Below are 19,812 nucleotides of genomic sequence, written 5' to 3'. Positions count from 1 at the left end.
CCCATTTTTAAGCATGTTAAATGGATAGCAGTGAGCGTCAGGAGCAGCTGGTTTCTTTCATTTAGAAAAAAATACATTCTTACTGTATGTTTGAGTGCTGTTGTATCTTTACGTGGAGTTTGGGGGCACAGGCTTCCATAAAAATACAATGAAAACTGTATGTGGGTAAATATAGCTTCTTGAGCTCCCAAATATTTTCCCATCCAAGTCTGTTTTAGCAGTTCAAGTTCCTTGAAACTTTGTACAGAGCAAGCCTGGTTCATCATTTTCCATACTTTTCTTAATCATCTATACCCATACAAAGTTGTTTTAGAACACTATCAATCTGGTTTGATAGCATTTTACATCTCATATCGACAGCCGTAAGCAACAACATGAAACGTGAGGCAGGAAAGGACCGGGCTGCACATTCATAAGGATGACTTGACTACATGGTATTTCTACACTGCACCTTTATGTCTTTCTGTGGTGGAAATCATTTCATGTTCCTGGATTTCTGTGTTTATTTTCATGAGCTGTTTGTTGTTGTCATGACTGAACTATATGTACTGCAATATTTTGTATCCAAAGAAAGAGTTGAAGTAAAGGGGAAATAAATTCATATGCACTCTTACAGAATAGAATACACTTTCTAGAAGTGAAAAGAATAAATGGTAAAGAAAGAAAGACAGAAAAGGCTGAAGGGGCTTCCCAGGAGGAGTGAGGGAAATGGTGCACTAATGAGCATTGAAACGTTAGTCACATCTGCTGTAGAGTATAAAAAAGAGGGGGGAGGGTGCACGTTGCGTACACCCATGTCAAGCTGTGAATTTGCAGCAAACCAAGAAATTTGCTGTGAATCGGGAAAATACAATGATAAAGCTTCTTTGTTTATACTTTTTAACATCACCTTGTTTTCAGAGAAGTCTCGGCTTTTTTGCTATGAACCTCTTTCTAATATGATGCCCATGTTTATGTATTATGGTGCCTACTTTTATTTCTAATCTACAAATAGAGTACTCCACTTAGAAGACATTATTTAGACATTACACTAACATGCACAGAAAGATCAGTAAAAATACTGTAATTATGATAAAAGCAACACACCTGGTAATACAACCTTTAAAAGTATTCTGAAAAACATTTTTTAGGATGATTTTATGAAAGACTTTACAGATATCTGAGGAAAATTTTTTTGGTTTGCATTTTGAAGTTGCATTGCAATCACGGTCAGTCACGGTTGTGAAGATGGCACTTTTTAAGTGTTCTCATCACTTCTTAAGGCCGCAGAAACTGCATGTGGACAGTGGCCAAGACTTTGCAAACACGCACATGCACTCAAAACCGAAAAAGTATATCTTCATTTTGCCAGCTACCAGCTGGGATCCCACACAAACAGAACTGAGCCACTTTGATAAGCAAGAGCAACATTTTCTTACATTTATATAATGGATAGTATATTTTAGTTCTTACCTCCAAAGATACAGCAGCTGACCAGGAACAGAAAATTTGTTGTCTTCTAACCAGTTTAAAGCTTCCTGTGAGTCTGTCCTACCCCAAAATGCAACGTTCTGTTTTTATTTCCTTTTTAAATACGCTTCTAAGATTACATGTGCTTTATTTCTAATCCTCTATAGCACAGCAGTATAGAAAGAAAGTCCCTTAGGAGATGAGGGGGTTTTATAACTGACTGAACTGCAACATGCTGAACTTGCTTCCTCTTTTATATCTAAATGAAACTTCGTTGTGAAACTGTGTACTGCTAAAATAGCTGATTGCAACACACTCAGTCCAGGCAGACGGACTTCTCTATCTGTTACACAAAAAAAATCCTGGTGAATTGAACAGTTAGAACTATCTTAGAGAAACTGCTCATTTGTTGGCAACTTACAGTGTACCCCATTTCAACCACTATCTATCGTTCTCCTTTTAATTGACACAGCAAGACATCTAGACATGTCAAGATTGTCATGCCAAATAGGTAGGAAGAGCGAGATGCCAAAGCAGAAACGTATTTCACAGTGGGCCTACTTTGCTGTCTGCAGACCCTCGTACACCTCTGCTTCCACCAAACAGCACAGCTCAACTGATTTATCAGGTTTTGCTTGGTATTTGCAAAACCTGTCACAACGAAAGTTAGACTTGAGGTGCACTCAGTACCACAGTGCCTGCCATACCTAGGCAGGCAGCTTGTCTTAGCAGGGGCAGTGTATGAAAATACTTGGGCAAATGGGATTTCACCCTCCGAGCTTGAGGTGTATGGACAACGAATACGGCTTTGAGATTGGTGTTCCTTGAAGGACAGAGGACAAGTACTGTTTGAAGGGTGTAACTGGACTGTTTGAATTGATCCCAATAGGATGTACAGAATTTGCTTAAAAAGGCATCATCAGGCATCCATACATTGCAATAATAAGATAAATTTATTTTCATTCTCAGTGTATTTTAACTTCCTTATTGAGGACCTATTTTTTTTTTTTTCTCAGAAGCCTCCAACTCTGCCAGCCAGAAAACATGTTGTAGTACAATGCTTCTATTAATATAATTTTGCTAAATATTCACTGTGATATCATATATGATCAGGACTAGTATCCAAAGTCTTCTTAGCCATAGGCATGGAAAAAAGTACGTATGTCAGTCTGGCCCTACCTACGCATCCCTAGCTAATTCATACAGAATTTTAATCAAATAATATTGTGCCCAATCATATGCTATGCTAGGATCAACAGCATCTAAAAAGCACAAAAACTGGACCAAATTGGCAGTTTAATGCAAGTCTCAACAGATATCTTTGTTGTAAAAGTGCTCCCTGTGGAAACAAAGCTACTGTAGTAACAGACAACTCTTTTATGCTAAACATTAACATTAATATTAACATTATTGTATTTTTTTGTCTGGTCTTTCATCAGTACTATGGACCAATCTCGGGCCTTGTCAAATTTACAGGGGTCCAACTCTTTTTTCGGTGTTTCCATCTGGTTGAAATAGTATTGGGCAGAGCAAGAAATAAATCACTAGGAAGTTTTACCTCTTCTGTAGATCCAGAGAGCTCTTTATACACAGGAGCTCAATATTTCTAGTTAGACTGTTGGGAAATAGCTTTGGTAGTATAAACAAACATTTCCGTAAAGGTCCTCAGAGAGTTTTCAAAATAAATTTTAAATCATCTAAATCCATGTAAAAACAGCAAGATACAAACGGACAGATTTTTGAAAGTAAAAATTGCTTCCACAGTCAGAAAAGCACAGCTATCCAGAACCACTGAAAAATCAATCTGCTTTCATAGAGGTACCTAAATATGGGTTTAAGACCTACCTTCAGGCACCTAGATTTGGAAAAAGTAAGTGGCCTTTTTTTTTTCCCAGTCACGCACCTGTAATGTTTCTAGTGCTCTAGAGGAAGTCAAACACTGTTTTGTATTTCTGCACAGTAGCTATATGTGCATATGGAAGGGAGATGGAGAACTGTCATTTCTTGTCATATAAATTGCACATTAACATCCTGACAGTCTAGGCTTTGGGGACACTTGTTTATTCTAGTGACCTTCTCATGTTCACTCATGACCTTGGAAGGGTTATACTCAGCTAAGAAGCATTGTCTTATATGAATTTTCACGTTGTGGCTTATCGACTGCTCTGAGTGTAGCACTCTGGGGGCCAGATTTAGAGCTGAATGAGTTGGGAGACTACACGACATAGTGGCACCTGACCCCTTTCGTAAAGATGCCTGCATGTGCTGTGCCTCCTGCACCCAGTGGAATAGGTGTCAGAGGAGAGGGAAGGCTTCAGCACCTTAGGAAGTCATTCAGTCAGTCTCTTCATCTGTAAATGTAGCTCAGATTGTCTGAAGCCATGCCAACTTAGTTTTGTCAGTGTACTTCACTACAGCAAATCCAATGCATCAAGAATGTATTATCCCCACTCCCAGAAAAGAAAAACATTTCAAGTAAGTTGAACAGTTCCCTGTTTCCTTCTCTACCATGTTCCTTCTACTCCCAGGGAGTTTCCTCTAGGAAACTGCTGTAATTTTGACCCTAAGTACATCTATCTTAGCTTTTTATTTCCGTTCAAGAGTTTCTTTTCAAAACAAACCTGCCAGTTGTATGCCCTCACTTTGCTTTGGTTTGCCTCTTGAAGCAGGTGAAGCAGATTCTTTTTGGATGAAACCCAGCAGGACGACACACACCAGGACCATACTTGAAATTTTCCATGGGCAAGTTTCCTCATGGGCTTTCATGGGACCACAGTGGAGCTAGTCCAAAATAACCTTCCCAGAACACACATACCATGGAAACAGGTTATCAGCATCAGCTGTTTCGCTGTCCACGTCTGCTCCGAATGTGATGCACTATTGGCTGATGTAAGCAGAACAGAAAAATGCTGTCAAGGGACTCATCTATAGGATAGTTCTAGACAGCTTATCAGTTCTTTACCAAGTAACCCTTGCCCACCGATGCCATTCAGCTAGCGTGTGTCAATGATGTGTTGTAACTGATAATGCTACACTGCCATAAACATAAGAGAGGCTGAAGTTCCTTCTGTATAGCTACAGGCTCCACCACCGAGGTTCAGTATAAAGAAATCTCTGCTTAGCCTGGACCTGTTCTGTCAAAGGCAGCTGCCTATCACTTATAGGTGAAATGTCTGTATTCTAGAAATTATAAATTGGGAGCCTTTGAGAGGACTAACATTGCATAGCTTTTTGTTAAAATTAATAGTAGGAATAAGTGCAGAAAATAACCCAATTTTCCTGTACCTATATTCAAGCAGGTATGTACACAGTAAGCTCTATCAGGTTATCAAGCAATTTTAGCTCTATCCCCATTTGGTATGTCTATACCATTAACTAGGAATTTGAAATTCAAAAGGTTAAAGATAGCACCTTAAGATTATCACCTAGTTTATAATTACTTTGTGCAATATGACAAAGGGGATATTTTGAATCCTTTTGGTCTTTGGAAGGGAAGAGGTTATGGGAAGGAGATAAGCACGTTATCCAGTACTTCATCATAAAGAACAATCAATCATGAATGATTTATGTTCCTTACAGCAGCAAAATCAGTTATATTTCAAGCTTTCCAGTATGCTACACTTGATTAGAGCCTGAAACTCAGTTTCCAATGCATTAATTACACCAGGATAATCAATTATTTGACTGAAACATCAGTCATTAAACAGGAAAGACGCCTCCATCGTACACAGTTTTCGTTTCTCTTTCTTCATTGCTGGTAGTAGAAAACAGATCAATATAATTTTCTAGGTAAAATGTGAGGATTCCCATCTTCCAAATGAGTGCCAGGCAAGTCTGGTTTTGATATATCTCAGGCTGAAGGGAGTCTCCTGGATTAATTACTCCAGCCCTCTGCCTGTTATGTGGAAGAAAGGTGGTTGTGGCATTGTTCTCCTCCTGGGCACACACTTCAGATGAGGAAAAAAAGGGCTGGATGCACAGAGAGCTCTACCGCTCTGGAAAAAGTGGGGGAGCTTTGGTGCCCACCTGTATTTACTGTTTCCAGCTGCCTGTGGCCAGCGACTGCCCACGCAGCACCGAGAAGTCTGGCTGTGCTTGGGGGTCAGAGCCTTACCTCCAAGAACCCGAGTCAGGGAGCACAGCACCTTCCACATGGCTAAATCAATCAAGTTTTGCACCCAGAGTTTGAGACTTCAAAAGTATAGTCACTTCAAAATAGTCATTTCATCATGCAAATGACCACTAAATCTTTTAGTTATCTACAGAGGCAATGGCTATGAATTTCCTGATTTCTTGTTGCATTATAATATGCTTTCTGTACTTCAGGTGACAATGTAATAGGAAACACTTGCTGCCTCACGTGCTCCTTCTAGTCAATAAAATATACAATTTATTCTCACGATAAATTTCGTTTCTCTTTTGTGGCTCACATAAATATTTTTGTTATATCCAGTCATCTCTACAGGTTCAATCTATGTGAAAATCAAGAAAAAAAAGAAAGGCCTTTGATATGAGAAAATTATAAGCAAGACCATTGCACCCTCTGATAAAATCTCTAAGGCCAATGGGAGTTTTCCGTGAGAAAAGACGGCAGTATTGGACGTAAAATATTGAAGCTGTTCTACATTATGTTCCCAGCATTAGTCTTTTCTAGTAATGAAGAGCCAGTTAATGAAGTCTTTTCAGTTCATGTTCTTTTCTCCTCTCACTAATTTACATGAACTAGGAGACTGGTCTTGTCAAAGTTCAGAAATCTTTCCCTTCAATCTCAACCTCTCTTCATTCATAATCCTTTATTTACCTTTAGTGGTCAAACTGTTCTGCCCATAATTTTTAATGAAGCTCATAAATAATGCTGCACCAATGTATTCTGAATAAAGTACCTTACTGTACAAGTGATCCCATTAATGGCAGAGAATATATTGTGGTTTCTGTGCATAACCACATATGGGCACATAAGCTTATAAGCACTGTTATTTAGCCTGCAGTGCATGAATCACAAGTGGCCTGTAAAGCATCAGAAGGCAGTGTGCTGGGCAGGCTGCCCTCTTTCCGTTGTCAATGTCTGGCCAAAAGCCAAAAACTTTTATTTTTTCCTCTTTTTTCTTTTTTAACTTGTAGCATGATAACTTAGAAATGGATGGTTTTAAACAACAACAAAAAAATAATCTAAATGCTACCTACTTTTTAACACTCCTCTTAGCCTCAAATAATAATGAGGGTAAAAGGTGGTCCACAATATATAGATACATAGACATATATTACTGAAATACCAACGTACACAGTAAATACTGTGTATAGCTTGCTCTCTGCTGCTGACTGAAATACCTCAGGGTATGATGCATTTCAGTCAGCAGCAGAGAGGAGCTTGAAACTGCAGTATGCTGGGTAGAGTGCAAACCGCAACCACTCTTTAAGCAGCGAAGCGTATTCTTCCCCATCTCACCAGGCAGCTCGGCTAAAGGGTTTATCAGCAGCTATAACCCTGCTTATTTTTGCATCTTCCATATCTTTTTAGGGAGTCTTCTGGGGTCATTTTTTAAGCTTTCCAGGATGCAAAGGCATCAGTTCTGCTCCTTTCATAGAATTTGTGTTGTGGTAGGCTTTGCCCATTTCCTTAAAACTCCATTTTCAAAGAGGAAATTTAGCAGTGTCTCTTTTTTTCTGGATTTTTCACCAAGATGCATCATGCCTTTGTAAGTATCTAAACTTTCAAAATATGTATATATAATCTGAAGGGTTGGTGGTTTCTCCCAGTGTTAGCTTTATTTAATGGTTTTCATACATTGAAAGTTTCTTTAAATGCTTGAAACTCATATAAACCATTTCAGCAAACAATGTGAAAAAAATTCTTAATTATTATTTTTTATTTGTAAACCTGAGTGTGCGTAGCAAATAGGAGTGATCAAAATTAGTATTTCAGGTGGCAAGCAAATAAAGCAGCCATTCCAGATCCCTGCATTTCAAAAGCACCTCCTCCAGACGAAAAACGTGCTTGAGTCCCTAACTATGTCAGATCACTTCCTACCACAGGAATCCCACAGGGATGTTATAATGCATTCTTTGCTTCACAAGTCTGAAATGATTACTCACATATGCTCACTTAATTAAGTAACAGCTAATTACATCCTATGTACCAGACAGAAAGGCACATCATTGGAGTAGTGATAAGACTAACCAGTAGGTCTGGGAGGAAATATTTTTGCTGCTTGGAAAGTAGTTTCACCTTTTTTTGAAGGAGTCTTTTGTACAGATGCAGTGTCTAGTGCGGAGACTCCAGCAGCCCACAACACCGTCCTGGGAAGAGGGCAGCAGAGCCTGAAGTTGTTTTATCAACGTTGCCAGAGCAGGGTGTAGCCTACCTTACTCTCCTCCCCTTGGCTTTCTTCCCCTAAGAAACTTTTTTTGCTTTTTTGCTTCTGGGTGAGCTCTGGATTCCCTTCTTAGCAGGTCTCCAGATTTAATAAGCTCTAAGCCTCAGCAAATCCCAGCTGATAAGAGGAGGAGCTTGTTGGTTCACCTGTCTGCATCTTGAGGACAAGGAAGACTATTCATCTCTGCAGGACTATCTCAGGACAATATTGGCAGTTTACTTCCTGGCTTTCTGTCAGATTCCCACTGTGGCTAGACAGACTCCCTGGGACAAGCCAGGATTTTCTGTGTAATTCCAAAGGAGGAACTAGTTAATCATATTACAAAAGTTTCAAATGCTATTTCCAAAGGCAATACAGATTGGCTGGAACACTGCCTACCTGTATAAAATCCTGCCATATGATACATACTCTAATTCCAACGCTTGCATTGAGTCTTTGTTAAAAATAAATCATGCATTGTGCTGCTAATGTACTTCCTGGTTCAGTGACAACTAGTCACTAGTGGTGAGGCTTTAAGATGTCAGGCAAAGTGCTTTTAACTGGAAAACAGGATTGTGCAATAGATAGGGTTTTTCTTCTTTTTTAGTTTTTTACTATACCTCAGTGTAACATAATGAAATTGAAGGCAGCCAGGCTACTAAGAAGGGACTCTTTTTGATAGTGTATCACAATACCACAAAAATTGCAGAAATCCAAGAGGTATTACAGAGGTCTGGTTACATCAGGTGTGTTGGCACGTCTGTAATTTCTAGGTAGAGCCATTCTTAAGTACTGCCTTATTTTGACTCCGATTTCCAAGTCCCTCACTTCTTATTCTTATATCTTTCCAGCAACCAACTTTTTCAGCTATCCCAAATTCTCTGTCAGTAACACTCAATTGAAAATCATGTCTGAATTCAGGCACTGTCTTCAGGTTTCCAGTGGAGATGACTTGGGAAGTCTGAAAGCAGCAATGGAAAAAGCAGTTGATCCTCTGGGTACTTTTAACAAGATAAGAATAGAAAACCCTCCTGCACTTTGGTCCATACAAACCAGATGCCAGCAAACCACTGCCTGCAGTTTTGTTTGAGTTATGTAGTCCTGGGCAACCGCGCCATGAACAAACAAAAAAAGGAAAAGCAGCAAATGTTACAGGCTGAAATGACTGCGGACAAAGCGTCGGTTCCGTCTGCTAACAAAGAAACTATGCTCATCGCAGTTTGCTGCTGAAGCAATATCCAGGGGCATGAGACCTGGCAGAGGGGGTGACAGGGAGGAATGGTACCATGGACAAGTTTCTGAAAAGCAGATTGAAAGCTAAGGGGTGCTGAGGTTTTTTTTGAAAGAGATGGTTGCTGGTAAAGGGGCAGAAAAACATTAAATCAAGCAACTATACAGGCATAGAGAACCAAGGAAGCTTTTTCAGATGGAGGCTGAAACTGAGATTTTGCAAGGAAAACTGATAGCAAAAGGTTATTTAGTTACATAAATAAGAAGAAAACAATTTAAGAAAAATGGATCCAGTGTGGTTTCTGAAAGCAACACATATATTTGCTTTAAGGTGGAACTCCATGAGTTAATGAAAAGTGTATATTTAATGTGGTGCTTGGAGGACTTACTGAAGATACATATACATATTCAGGGAGACTGGGACAGAAACAATACAAAGATTTAGGAATAAAGTAGAACGGTTTAAATTAAAAAATTAGAATTATGAGCCATCAATGTGTCCTTGTAGAAAGAAGGCCAATATCATCTTATGCTGCATTAGGCAGAGCATTGCCAGCAGACTGAGAGAGCTGATCCTTCCCCTCTGCTCACCCCTGGTGAGGCACACCTGGAGTGCTGGGTCCAGTGCTGGGCTCCCCACTACGAGACATGGACATACTGGAGCAAGTCCAGCACAGCGCCACAAAGGTGATTAAGGAACTGGAGTACCTAACATAAGAGAAAAGGCGGAGACTGCTGGGAGCGCTCAGCCTGGAGAAGAGAAGGCTCAGGGGGATTTATCCATGTGCATAAACACCTGATGGGGGGAGTAAAGACAACACAGCCAGACTCTTCTCAGTGGTGCCCAGTGACAGGACAAGAGGAAATGGACACAAACTGAAATACAAGAAATTTCATGTAAATGTAAAACACTTTTTTACGGTGAAGGTGGTCCAACATAGGAACAGGTTGCTCAGAGAGGCTGTGGATTCTGCATCCTTGAAGATACTCAAAACCCAACTGGAGACAGCTCTGAGCAACCTGCTCTCGCTGACTCTGCTCTGAGCAGATGTTTGAACCAGATGATCTTCACAGGGCCTTCCTGCCTCAGCTGGTCTGTCATTCTAAATAGGAAGGAGACAGAAAATATAGTATTTGGTACAAAAGACAACAAATATTTCTCTGCAAATGTTTGTTGTTACTGCAACATAAAATAACAGTCATGCGTGAAAACACATTGATACAATACACTACACAATACGATACACAATACAATATGTGTGACTGTAAGCACAATGACACAATAGATAAAAGCTGAATATGAAATGAGACAAAGAGGTAACAGAATAACCACAAAGAATAAAAATGGAGACTAAAAGTAAAGAAAGCTTTTTGCGCTCAAAGCAACTTTTGATATTTGATAATCTGGGCTATATTGCCAACACTGCCAACATCCTCCGTGTTTCTGAATGAGATCTGTAAATATTACATGACTAATTTTCTCAACTCATAAAATGACTTAATAGCAAGTACTAGTTTACATAATACTTTCAGGAAAACGAGACAATATCTTGTGGATTTGGTTACACAAAGGGGAAATGAATTCAAGTGATTTCAGTAACCACTAAGCAAAACTGGAAACTAAGAGAAAGCTAACCAAAGAAAGTGGCCACAGGCCAAGTAATTACATTTCCATAGTGAAAGATATTACTGGAGCAGGTTTGAATGCTGGCATCAAGAATCCCAAAAAAGCAGAAAAATTTCTGAAAATCAACAAGAGGTAGGAAACTTCAGGACAATGTGGATGACACAGGTTTTTGTTTGTTTCTTTGTTTGTTTTAAAAAAGAAATTATGAAACCAGGAAGAGTAGGAAGAGCACCTACTAAACTGAAAACTTTAACTCTTAAGTCAGTATTAAGGAATGTTTGTATCTTTCTGGGCTTTCTAGAAATATTGAAAGATGTAGGCCTGTGCTGTCAGGCAAAGTTGGTTATTTCCTTTTTTTTTTTCTTTAAATTGTTTCTCTTTTGTTTTGTGTTAGGTAGTTGGCATCTTTAATGACTTGGTAAAAATATTTATTAGGAAATAACTAGGTAAATCATCAGAAATTAGAGATGTTTAGTATTTGCACCATTTCTAATTTTTTTTTGTCTTGTATCACACCAAGCTGCACAAACATCATTACTTACAACACAGAAATTGTAACTTAAAAATTACAGTGACATCTGTACCATCATGGTACGTGGATGGGTGCACTCTGCGCTGGGTTGAAAACTGGCTGGACAGCTGAGCCCAGAGAGTGGTGGTAAATGGAGTCAAATCCAGTTGGCGGCTGGTCACGAGTGGTGTTCCCCAGGGTTCAGTACTGGGGCCGGTCCTGTTCAACATCTTCATTGATGATCTGGGTGAGGGCATCAAGTGCACCCTCAGTAAGTTTGCAGATGACACCAAGTTGGCTGGAAGCGTTGATCTGCTGGAGAGTAGGAAGGCCCTGCAGAGGGACCTGGACAGGCTGGATCATTGGGCCGGGGCCAACTGCATGAGATTCAACAAGGCTAAGTGCCGGGTCCTGCACTTCAGTCACAACCCCATGCAATGCTACAGGCTGGGGGAGGAGTGGCTGGAGAGCTGTCTGGCTGAAAAGGACCTGGGGGCGTTGGTTGACAGCTGCCTGAACATGAGCCAGCAGTGTGCTCAGGTGGCCAAGAGGGCCAATGGCATCCTGGCTTGTATCAGGAATAGTGTGGCCAGCAGGACCAGGGAGGTGATAGTGCCCCTGTACTCGGCACTGGTGAGGCCGCACCTCGAGTACTGTGTTCAGTTTTGGGCCCCTCACTACAGGAAGGACATCGAGGTGCTGGAGCATTTCCAGAGGAGGGCAATGAAGTTGGTGAAGGGTCTAGAGCACAAGTCTTATGAGGAGCAGCTGAGGGAGCTGGGGTTGTTTAGTCTGGCGAAGAGGAGGCTGAGGGGAGACCTTATTGCTCTCTACAACTACCTGAAAGGAGGTTGTAGAGGTGGGGGTCAGTCTCTTCTCCCAAGTAACAAGTGATAGGATGAGAGGAAATGGCCTCAAGCTGCGCCAGGGGAGGTTTAGGTTGGATATTAGGAAAAACTTCTTCACTGAAAGAGTGGTCAAGCACTGAAACGGGCTGCCCAGGGAAGTGGTTGAGTCTCCATCCCTGGAGGTATTTAAAGAACAGATAGATGTGGTGCTCGAGGACATGGTATAGATGGACTTGGCAGTGCTAGGTTAACGGTTGGACTTGATGATCTTAAGGGTCTTTTCCAACCTTAACGATGCAATGATTCTATGATCATCATGACTGAGGCAGGCAGGAGGTTCCTGGAGCCAGGGAAACCCGAGGAAGAGCAGAGCAGCCCGCCAGGAGCCGCAGCTCTCACGAGCCAGGCTGACGTGGCTTGGGCATTGCCAGGAGCAACTGCGGGAGACTGAAATGGCTCCAGACTAGGCGTAGCGCGGCAGTTCGCGCAGGAAGGGCGCGCAGAAAGGGCGCTGCACCCTGCTTGTAGGCCCACAGCCCAGGGAAGTGCTCTAGGTCTCTGCCATAATGGTTGGCACTCATCTCAGAGTTAAAACCAGTGTTCCTGCAGAGAAAGCCCCTGAGATGTCTGATGCTTCCACCCAGACGGAACTGGTAAGGAAGGAGACTTCAGTACAGGTGGTAGTATGCAATGAGTGCCCAGACCCTTCTCCTGGAGAAAAGGTAAGTACCTGCATAAAGTGTGCACAGGTTGATGACCTGTTGCATCAGGTGGCCGAGTTGCAGGAAACAGCCAAAAGGCTGCGCAGTATTAGAGAAGCCAAGATGGAGATAGATTGGTGGTTTCAGAACCATGCTCCTGTAGTGGACACCACAGAGAATAAGGCACCTTGGACCCTGGTGACCCACAAAAGCTGGACCCCACTTCAGTCTCCACCCTCCAGCATCACAACCAAAACCAGCTATGAAGCTTTAACAGCTATAGACACCCATGAGCAAGGTTTGCAAGGAGAAACTGTACCAGCAGCTCACAGTGGATATCGCAAAAAGAAACAACGAGTGCTCCTAGTGGGTGACTAGGAGGTTAAGGGGCACTGAGGCGCCCATCTGCTGACCTGACAGGGAGTCATGAGAGGTATGCTGCCTTCTGGGAGCTAAGGTCCAAGATGTTGCCGAGAGGGTGCCACAACTTGTCAGGAGCACAGACTACCATCCACTGCTACTCTTTAATGTGGGCATGAATGACACCGCAAGCCAGAACTTGGGCAGAATCAAGGAAGATTATAAAGCCCTGGGGGTGCAAATGAAAAATACTGGTGCTCAAGTTACCTTTTCCTCCATTATTCCAGTTGGAGGAAAGGGTGCAGCCAGAAATAGACATATAATGTAATAGACATCAACTTCTGGCTTTGTGACTGGTGCCGACGTGAGGGTTTTGGCTTTCATGACAACAGGACATTCTTTGATGACTATAGCCTGTTAGGGAGGGATGGGATCCACCTGTCTAGAAGAGCCAAGGGAATCTTTGGCAGCACGCTGGACAACTTCATCAAGTGGGCTTTAAACTGAAGGACTCAGCGGGGTGGGGTCCAAAGTGGCAATGCTCACGCCATCTCATCCAACTGGTGAATAAGCCAGGCCAACCAGAGCAGCCACAAATGTTCCTCAGCTGCCTCCCAAGATGAGAACCAGAAGGCCAACCAACTCAAGGGTGTGGATCCTCTTGCACCCCTCCTAGGAAACATGCACGCTCCATTACCTCTCTGAAATGCCTGTACACCAACGCATGCAGCATTGGGAATAAACAGGAAGAATCAGAGGTCTGTGCAGTTGCAGGGCCACGATCTCATTGCAATTATGGAGACATGGTGGGATGGCTTGCATGACTGGAATGCTGTCACGGCTGGCTATGTACTTTTTAGGAAAGATAGGCCAGCAAGACGAGGTGGTGGAATTGCTCTTTATGTGAGCGAGCAACAGGAATGTATTGAGCTCTGCCTAGGGGTTGATGAAGAACGAGCTGGGAGCTGATGGGTAAGAATTAAGGGGGAGGCTAATATGGGTGACACTTGTGGGTGTTTACTACAGGCCACCTGATCAGGAAGGCGATGAGGCCTTCTACAGACAGCTGAAAGTAGCCTCACAATCACAGGCCCTGGTTCTCATGGGGGACTTCAGCCACCCTGATATCTGCTGGAAAGACAACACAGCTAGGCACACACAGTCCAGGAGGTTCCTGCAGAGCACTGACGATAACTTTTTGACACAGGTGGTGGAGGAGCCAATGAGGAGAGGTGTGTTGCTGGATCTTGTACTAACAAACAAAGAAGGACTGGTTGGGGATGTGAAGGTTGGGGGCAGCTTTGGCTGCAGTGACCATGAGATGGTGGAGTTCAGGATCCTGCGTGGAGGAAGCAGGGCAATAAGTAGGATTACAGCCCTGGAATTCAAGAGACCTAACTTTGGCCTCTTCAAGGACCTACCTGGAGGAATCCCATGGGTTAGGGCTTTAGAAGGTAGGGGGGTCCAAGAGAGCTGGTTAATAGTCAAGCACCACTTCCTCCAAGCTCAAGATCGATGCATCCCTATGAGTAAGAAATCAAGCAAAGAGGGCAGGAGACCTGCATGGATGAGCAAGGAGCTTCCGGCAAAACTCAAATGGAAGAAGGAAGTTTACAGAATGTGTAAAAAGAGACAGACCACTTGGGAGGAATATGGGAATGTTGTCAGAGTATGCAGGGATGCGGTCAGGAAGGCTAAGGTCCATTTGGAATTAAATCTGGCAAGGGATGTCAAGGACAAGAAGGGCTTCTTCAAGTATATCAGTAGCAAAAGGAAGACTAGGGAAAATGTGGGCCCACTGCTGAACGAGGTGGGTGCCCTGGTGATGGAGGATACAGAAAAGGCAAAGTTACTGAATGCCTTCTTTGCTTCAGTCCTTACTGCTAAGGCCGGACCTCAGGAATCCCAGACCCTGGAGGTAGGAGAGAAAGTCCGGAGGAAGGAAGACCTTCCCTTGCTTGAAGAGGATCACGTTAGAGATCATTTAGGCAAACTGGACACCCACAAATCCATGGGCTCTGATAGGATGCACCCACGAGTGCTGAGGGAGCTGGCAGATGTTATTGCTAAGCCACTCTCCATCATCTTTGAAAGGTTATGGAGAACAGGAGAGGTGCCTGAGGACTGGAGGAAAGCCAATATCACTCCAATCTTCAAAAAGGGCAAGAACGAGGACCCAGGAACCTACAGGCCAGTCAGCCTCACCTCCGTCCCTGCAAAGGTGATGGAACAGCTCATTCTGGATGTCATCTCTAAGCATGTGGAGGAAAAGAAGGCTATCAGGAGTAGTCAACATGGATTCACCAAGGGGAAATCATGCTTGACCAATCTGGTAGCCTTCTACGATGGCATGACTGTCTGGGTAGATGAGGAGAAAGCAGTGGGTATTGTCTACCTTGACTTCAGCAAGGCTTTTGACACTGTCTCCTGTAACATCCTCACAGGTAAGCTCAGGAAACATGGGTTAGATGAGTGGACAGTGAGACGGATTGAGAACTGGCTGAATGACAGAGCTCAGAGGGTTGTGATCAGTGGCACAGAGTCTAGTTGGAGGCCTGTAGCTAGCGGTGTTGCCCAGGTGTCAGTACTGGGTCCAGTCTCGTTCAACTTATTCATCAATGACCTGGATGAAGGGACAGTGTACCCTCAGCAAGTCTGCTGATGATACAAAACTGGGAGGCATGGCTGATACACCAGAAGGCTGTGCTACCATTCAGCAAGACCTGGACAGGCTAGAGAGTTGGACAGAGAGGAATCTAATGAAGTTCAACAAAAGCAAGTGTAGTGTCCTGCACCTAGGGAGGAATAACCCCATGCACCAGTACAGGCTAGGGGATGACCTGCTGGAAAGCAGCTCTGTGGAGCAGGACCTGGGAGTCCTGGTGGACAAGAAGTTTACCGTGAGCTAGCAATGTATCCTTGCAGCCAGGAAGGCCAATGGTATCCTGGGGAGCATTAGGAAGAGCGGCCAGCAGGTCGATGGAGGTTATCCTCCCCCTCTACTCTGCCCTGGTGAGGCCACATCTGGAGTACTGTGTCCAGTTCTGGGCTTCCCAGTTCAAGAAAGACAAGGAACTACTGCAGAGAGTCCAGCAGAGGGCTACAAAGATGATTAGGAGACTGAAGCATCTCTCTCATGAGGAAAGGCTGAGAGAGCTGGGTCTGTTTAGCCTGGAGAAGAGGAGACTGAGAGGGTACCTTATCAATGCTTACAAATATCTTAAAGGCGGCTGTCAGGAGGATGGGGCCAGACTCTTTTCAGTGGTGCCCAGCGACAGGATAAGGGGCGACGGGCACAAACTGAAACACAGGAAGTTCCATCTGAATAGGAGGAAGAACTTTACTTTGAGGGTGACAGAGCACTGGAAGAGGCTGCCATGAGAGGCTGTAGAGTCTCCTTCTCTGGAGATATTCAAAACCTGTCTCAACGCGATCCTGTGCAACCTGCTCTAGGTAAATCTGCTTTAGCAGGGGGGTTGGACTAGGTGATCTCCAGAGGTTCCTTCCAACCTCAGCCATTCTGTGATTCTGTGATCAAACTTAGGAGCCATTCATGCTGAGTCAGCCAAGGCAAAATAAAATAATAGAAGTTTGTAAAACAACTATACACACCCAGATGCCGTAATAAGATAAGGAGCACTTGGCATCAGAGCATAATTCACATTCTGCTATGGATTTACTGTTACAAGTAACTAGGAAATATTTCACAACATCCCTGACTCACCCATATGTGATACATGATGCAATCAATGGTCACAGAAATTTGTATCTAGCCTTGTACCAGAACACAGTACTTTGAACTGCATATTATTATGCCTAGGCAAAACTCAAGATTAAGGGTGCTTGCTGCCTTTAAAGCAGGCTGTTTGCTTATCACTCACAGACTCTGGACTGCAGAGAAAAGTGGTCATATTATAGCTAATGTTCTCTGGTAGCCCTGAGGTGCTCCAGAGTATGACAGCTAAGGTCAACCGTGTAAACAGAAGACTCAGTCTCTGATGACTACCCTGAAGGGTTGGACTTTTTTTTTAACTGAAGTGTTTGAATCAGCCACATTACTCTAAAGAAGAGACTGGGAGGGGGCCATATCTCCCCAGTTATATCCCACAACTTCTCCACAGACCCAGCTGTATCTCCAGCATGAAGCATGAGCTCTCCTGAAGGAGAGGAGAGGAGAGGAGAGGAGAGGAGAGGAGAGGAGAGGAGAGGAGAGGAGAGGAGAGGAGAGGAGAGGAGAGGAGAGGAGAGGAGAGGAGAGGAGAGGAGAGGAGAGGACACGAGAGGAGAGGAGAGGAGAGGAGAGGAGAGGAGAGGAGAGGAGAGGAGAGGAGAGGAGAGGAGAGGAGAGGAGAGGAGAGGAGAGGAGAGGAGAGGAGAGGAGGATCTGCCTCAAAGTGTTTAAGTTATCCCCTTTGCCATTTTAAGTGGTAAACTGAATTTCTTATGATTAGGAGGTTGGACGTACCTCTTAAACGGTGAAATGTTTGTTAATGCAATGAACACCAGCCTGAAAGGAGGAACAATGGGTGTCTTTGTAGCACAGGGGAGAGGGAACTTTGTCCTGTCCTTTACAAAAAATTATTGTTATGAAACCATTTGGGAATTGAGAAGCTCTTTTACCAGCAGACTGGAAGAAATCATCCTTTTACTTTTTTTTTTTTCACTTCTTCAGTCCTCAGCCCCACAATCACTGAATATTATTGAACTTGCCTGCTGCAGATGGCATGGCTCATGTTTAAAGGCACAAAGGTGAGAGAAAGAGTTTGGGCTTCTTGAGATTTGCATTAGTGAGAAAAGACAGGTTTTATAAGATTTGCTAAGGAATGGACACTCCGCCCTTGAACTGCTTCTTTGGAAGAGCACATTCCAGTTCCTCATTCTTTGCCTCCTGAGGTAAATGAACGGAGCATTGCTCATAAAATTTAGAATGAACTTTCCCATGACCAGTGAAATTTGTTATGAACAAGACAGTCTCTGCACTCAAGTCAACAAAAGAGAGGCAGAGCAGCTGTGTAACAAATACAGTATCCGCACCCCAGCCACTCTACCTGCAGAGGGACACCACACATTCAGGGAAAACAGCTTCTCACCTTTCTTCCACAACAGCCTCTTCTTCAGTGAGTGATTGTGTATCAGATTTCTTTGGGAGGCTGGTTGTGTACAGTTTACCTGATGAGGGCTTTTTGCATAGCCAAAAGATAGTGTGCCGGGTCTTTCTTTCACGAGATATTTTCTGTATAAGGGTATAAATCTGATCTTCACATTTTATGGGACTGGCCTGGAGAAAAGCTAATATCCCAAGCTAAAAATAACTTCTTGGAGTTAATCCATTTTGATGAAAAAATCTCTCCTTTATTTGCCAAAATATATAGCTCTGAACTGACTTGAAAGCATCTGAAATGTTCAGTGCTTAATTCTGTTATGCAGTTATTAAATCCTTCCTCTCCTGCCCAGCAAGCAAGACATATGTTTTGTTAGCTGGGATCACCTGTTTCACATATGCTGTGTCAGTTGTCAAAATGATAAAAACTAAAACCTTCTGATGTGTATAAGGAAAACACAGCATTTCAGCCACAGAGAAGCTCCTTGGTTTATATCAGACTTCTAATTATTACTAAATTTTAAAGAGGCAGAGACAAAAAGAAAATAAGAATCACTCCTTCCAGGAGAAGGTATGTAAAAAAATCCTTTTATTTGGATGTTGTGTCCTCTGGGAACTTAAGGAATAGTTAACTGAATCTCTAGGGAAAAAAAAGGTGTTTTTTTTTAATCTTAGAAGAGGGTAATGAGGTGATCTTCTGAGTTCCCTCCAAGCCTAAATTATTCTATAAATCTTAATGGCATTAAACTCTTAGAAAACCACTTAGTACTTCATGCTATTTGATGTGTATTGTGGTATTATTTTAATACAATATCTGGAAATATATTATTACACAAAGCTTTATATATGTTTATATTATATATAAGAATACATTTACTAAATCATATCTATTACCTACATATGTAACAATTATAATTATTTAGTGTTAACACCATTTATTTGCAAAAAATTGTTGTGAATTAATTAGAACTGTACTTCTCTACATTTCAAATGCCTCTGAGATTTCTAATACTCTCTGTCCTCTTCTGTTTTAGCAGACTCACATGCCCCACCATTAATCATCTGAGAACTTTGTACAAAATACACCATCAAAGTCGTTTTTTCTGTTTACTCACTGTTTATCTTGTTTACAAAAGTACTGCCAACAAAGATAGTAAGCAAAGATATCCAAGATAAATGTATTTTGATGTTAAAGTTTTTATCTAGTTTCTTTCTTAAGTAAGCAGTGACAAAGCAAAGCAAACAAACATGCACACACACACGCAAACATCAAGCACATTTTAAAGCATCCACAGGAGAAATGCACGTCTCCTTTCCTTCTTAAATTCACTGCAAAAGCTTCCTTTGACTGCAGGGGGAGCAAGAATTTTCCTAAAGTATTTTTGAAACATTCAGCTGTGGTGCACTCACTGTGCAGTGTCTTGGTCATTAGCCAGATAACTATTCCTGCATAGAACAGAAAAAATAAACTACATCTATAGTGTATGAAATAAAGCCGAGCAGTATGTTGCCTCAGGCTGACTCCCTGTCTCAGACAATATGGTAGAAATGAACGTAAAAAAGAGCCTAAAATTAGCAATTAAATTCCTTTGTATTATTATACCAAAAGTATAATCTCATACAGAATGAACA

The 19,812-nt window shown here is 42.5% G+C and overlaps 1 protein-coding gene across 15 annotated transcripts in view; it reads right to left on the bottom strand.

Annotated features, from left to right (window-relative positions):
- The window catches only part of TASL (TLR adaptor interacting with endolysosomal SLC15A4), a 40,567-nt gene that overhangs the window by 8,315 nt on the left and 12,440 nt on the right, over positions 1-19,812 (bottom strand). For 2 of the 15 annotated variants that reach the window (XM_087758380.1, XM_087758382.1), the window contains exon 1: positions 1,453-2,750. The exons of 9 other annotated variants lie outside the window; for them this stretch is intronic. Coding sequence is in view for 1 of the 6 variants with exons in the window: in XM_087758371.1 (XP_087614497.1) it covers positions 4,092-4,189 (98 nt within the window). In the remaining 5 variants the exon portion in view is untranslated. 4 more of the 15 variants (XM_087758384.1, XM_087758371.1, XM_087758381.1 and 1 more) reach the window with 4 other exon arrangements.

Source organism: Nipponia nippon, unplaced genomic scaffold (assembly GCF_047370975.1).
Source record: "Nipponia nippon isolate SJK-2023a ecotype South Korea unplaced genomic scaffold, ASM4737097v1 scaffold_2, whole genome shotgun sequence".
NCBI classification, from domain to species: domain Eukaryota; kingdom Metazoa; phylum Chordata; class Aves; order Pelecaniformes; family Threskiornithidae; genus Nipponia; species Nipponia nippon.
The sequence above is the reverse complement of the archived record's forward strand: the minus strand, read 5'-3'. Positions and strand labels throughout refer to the sequence as shown.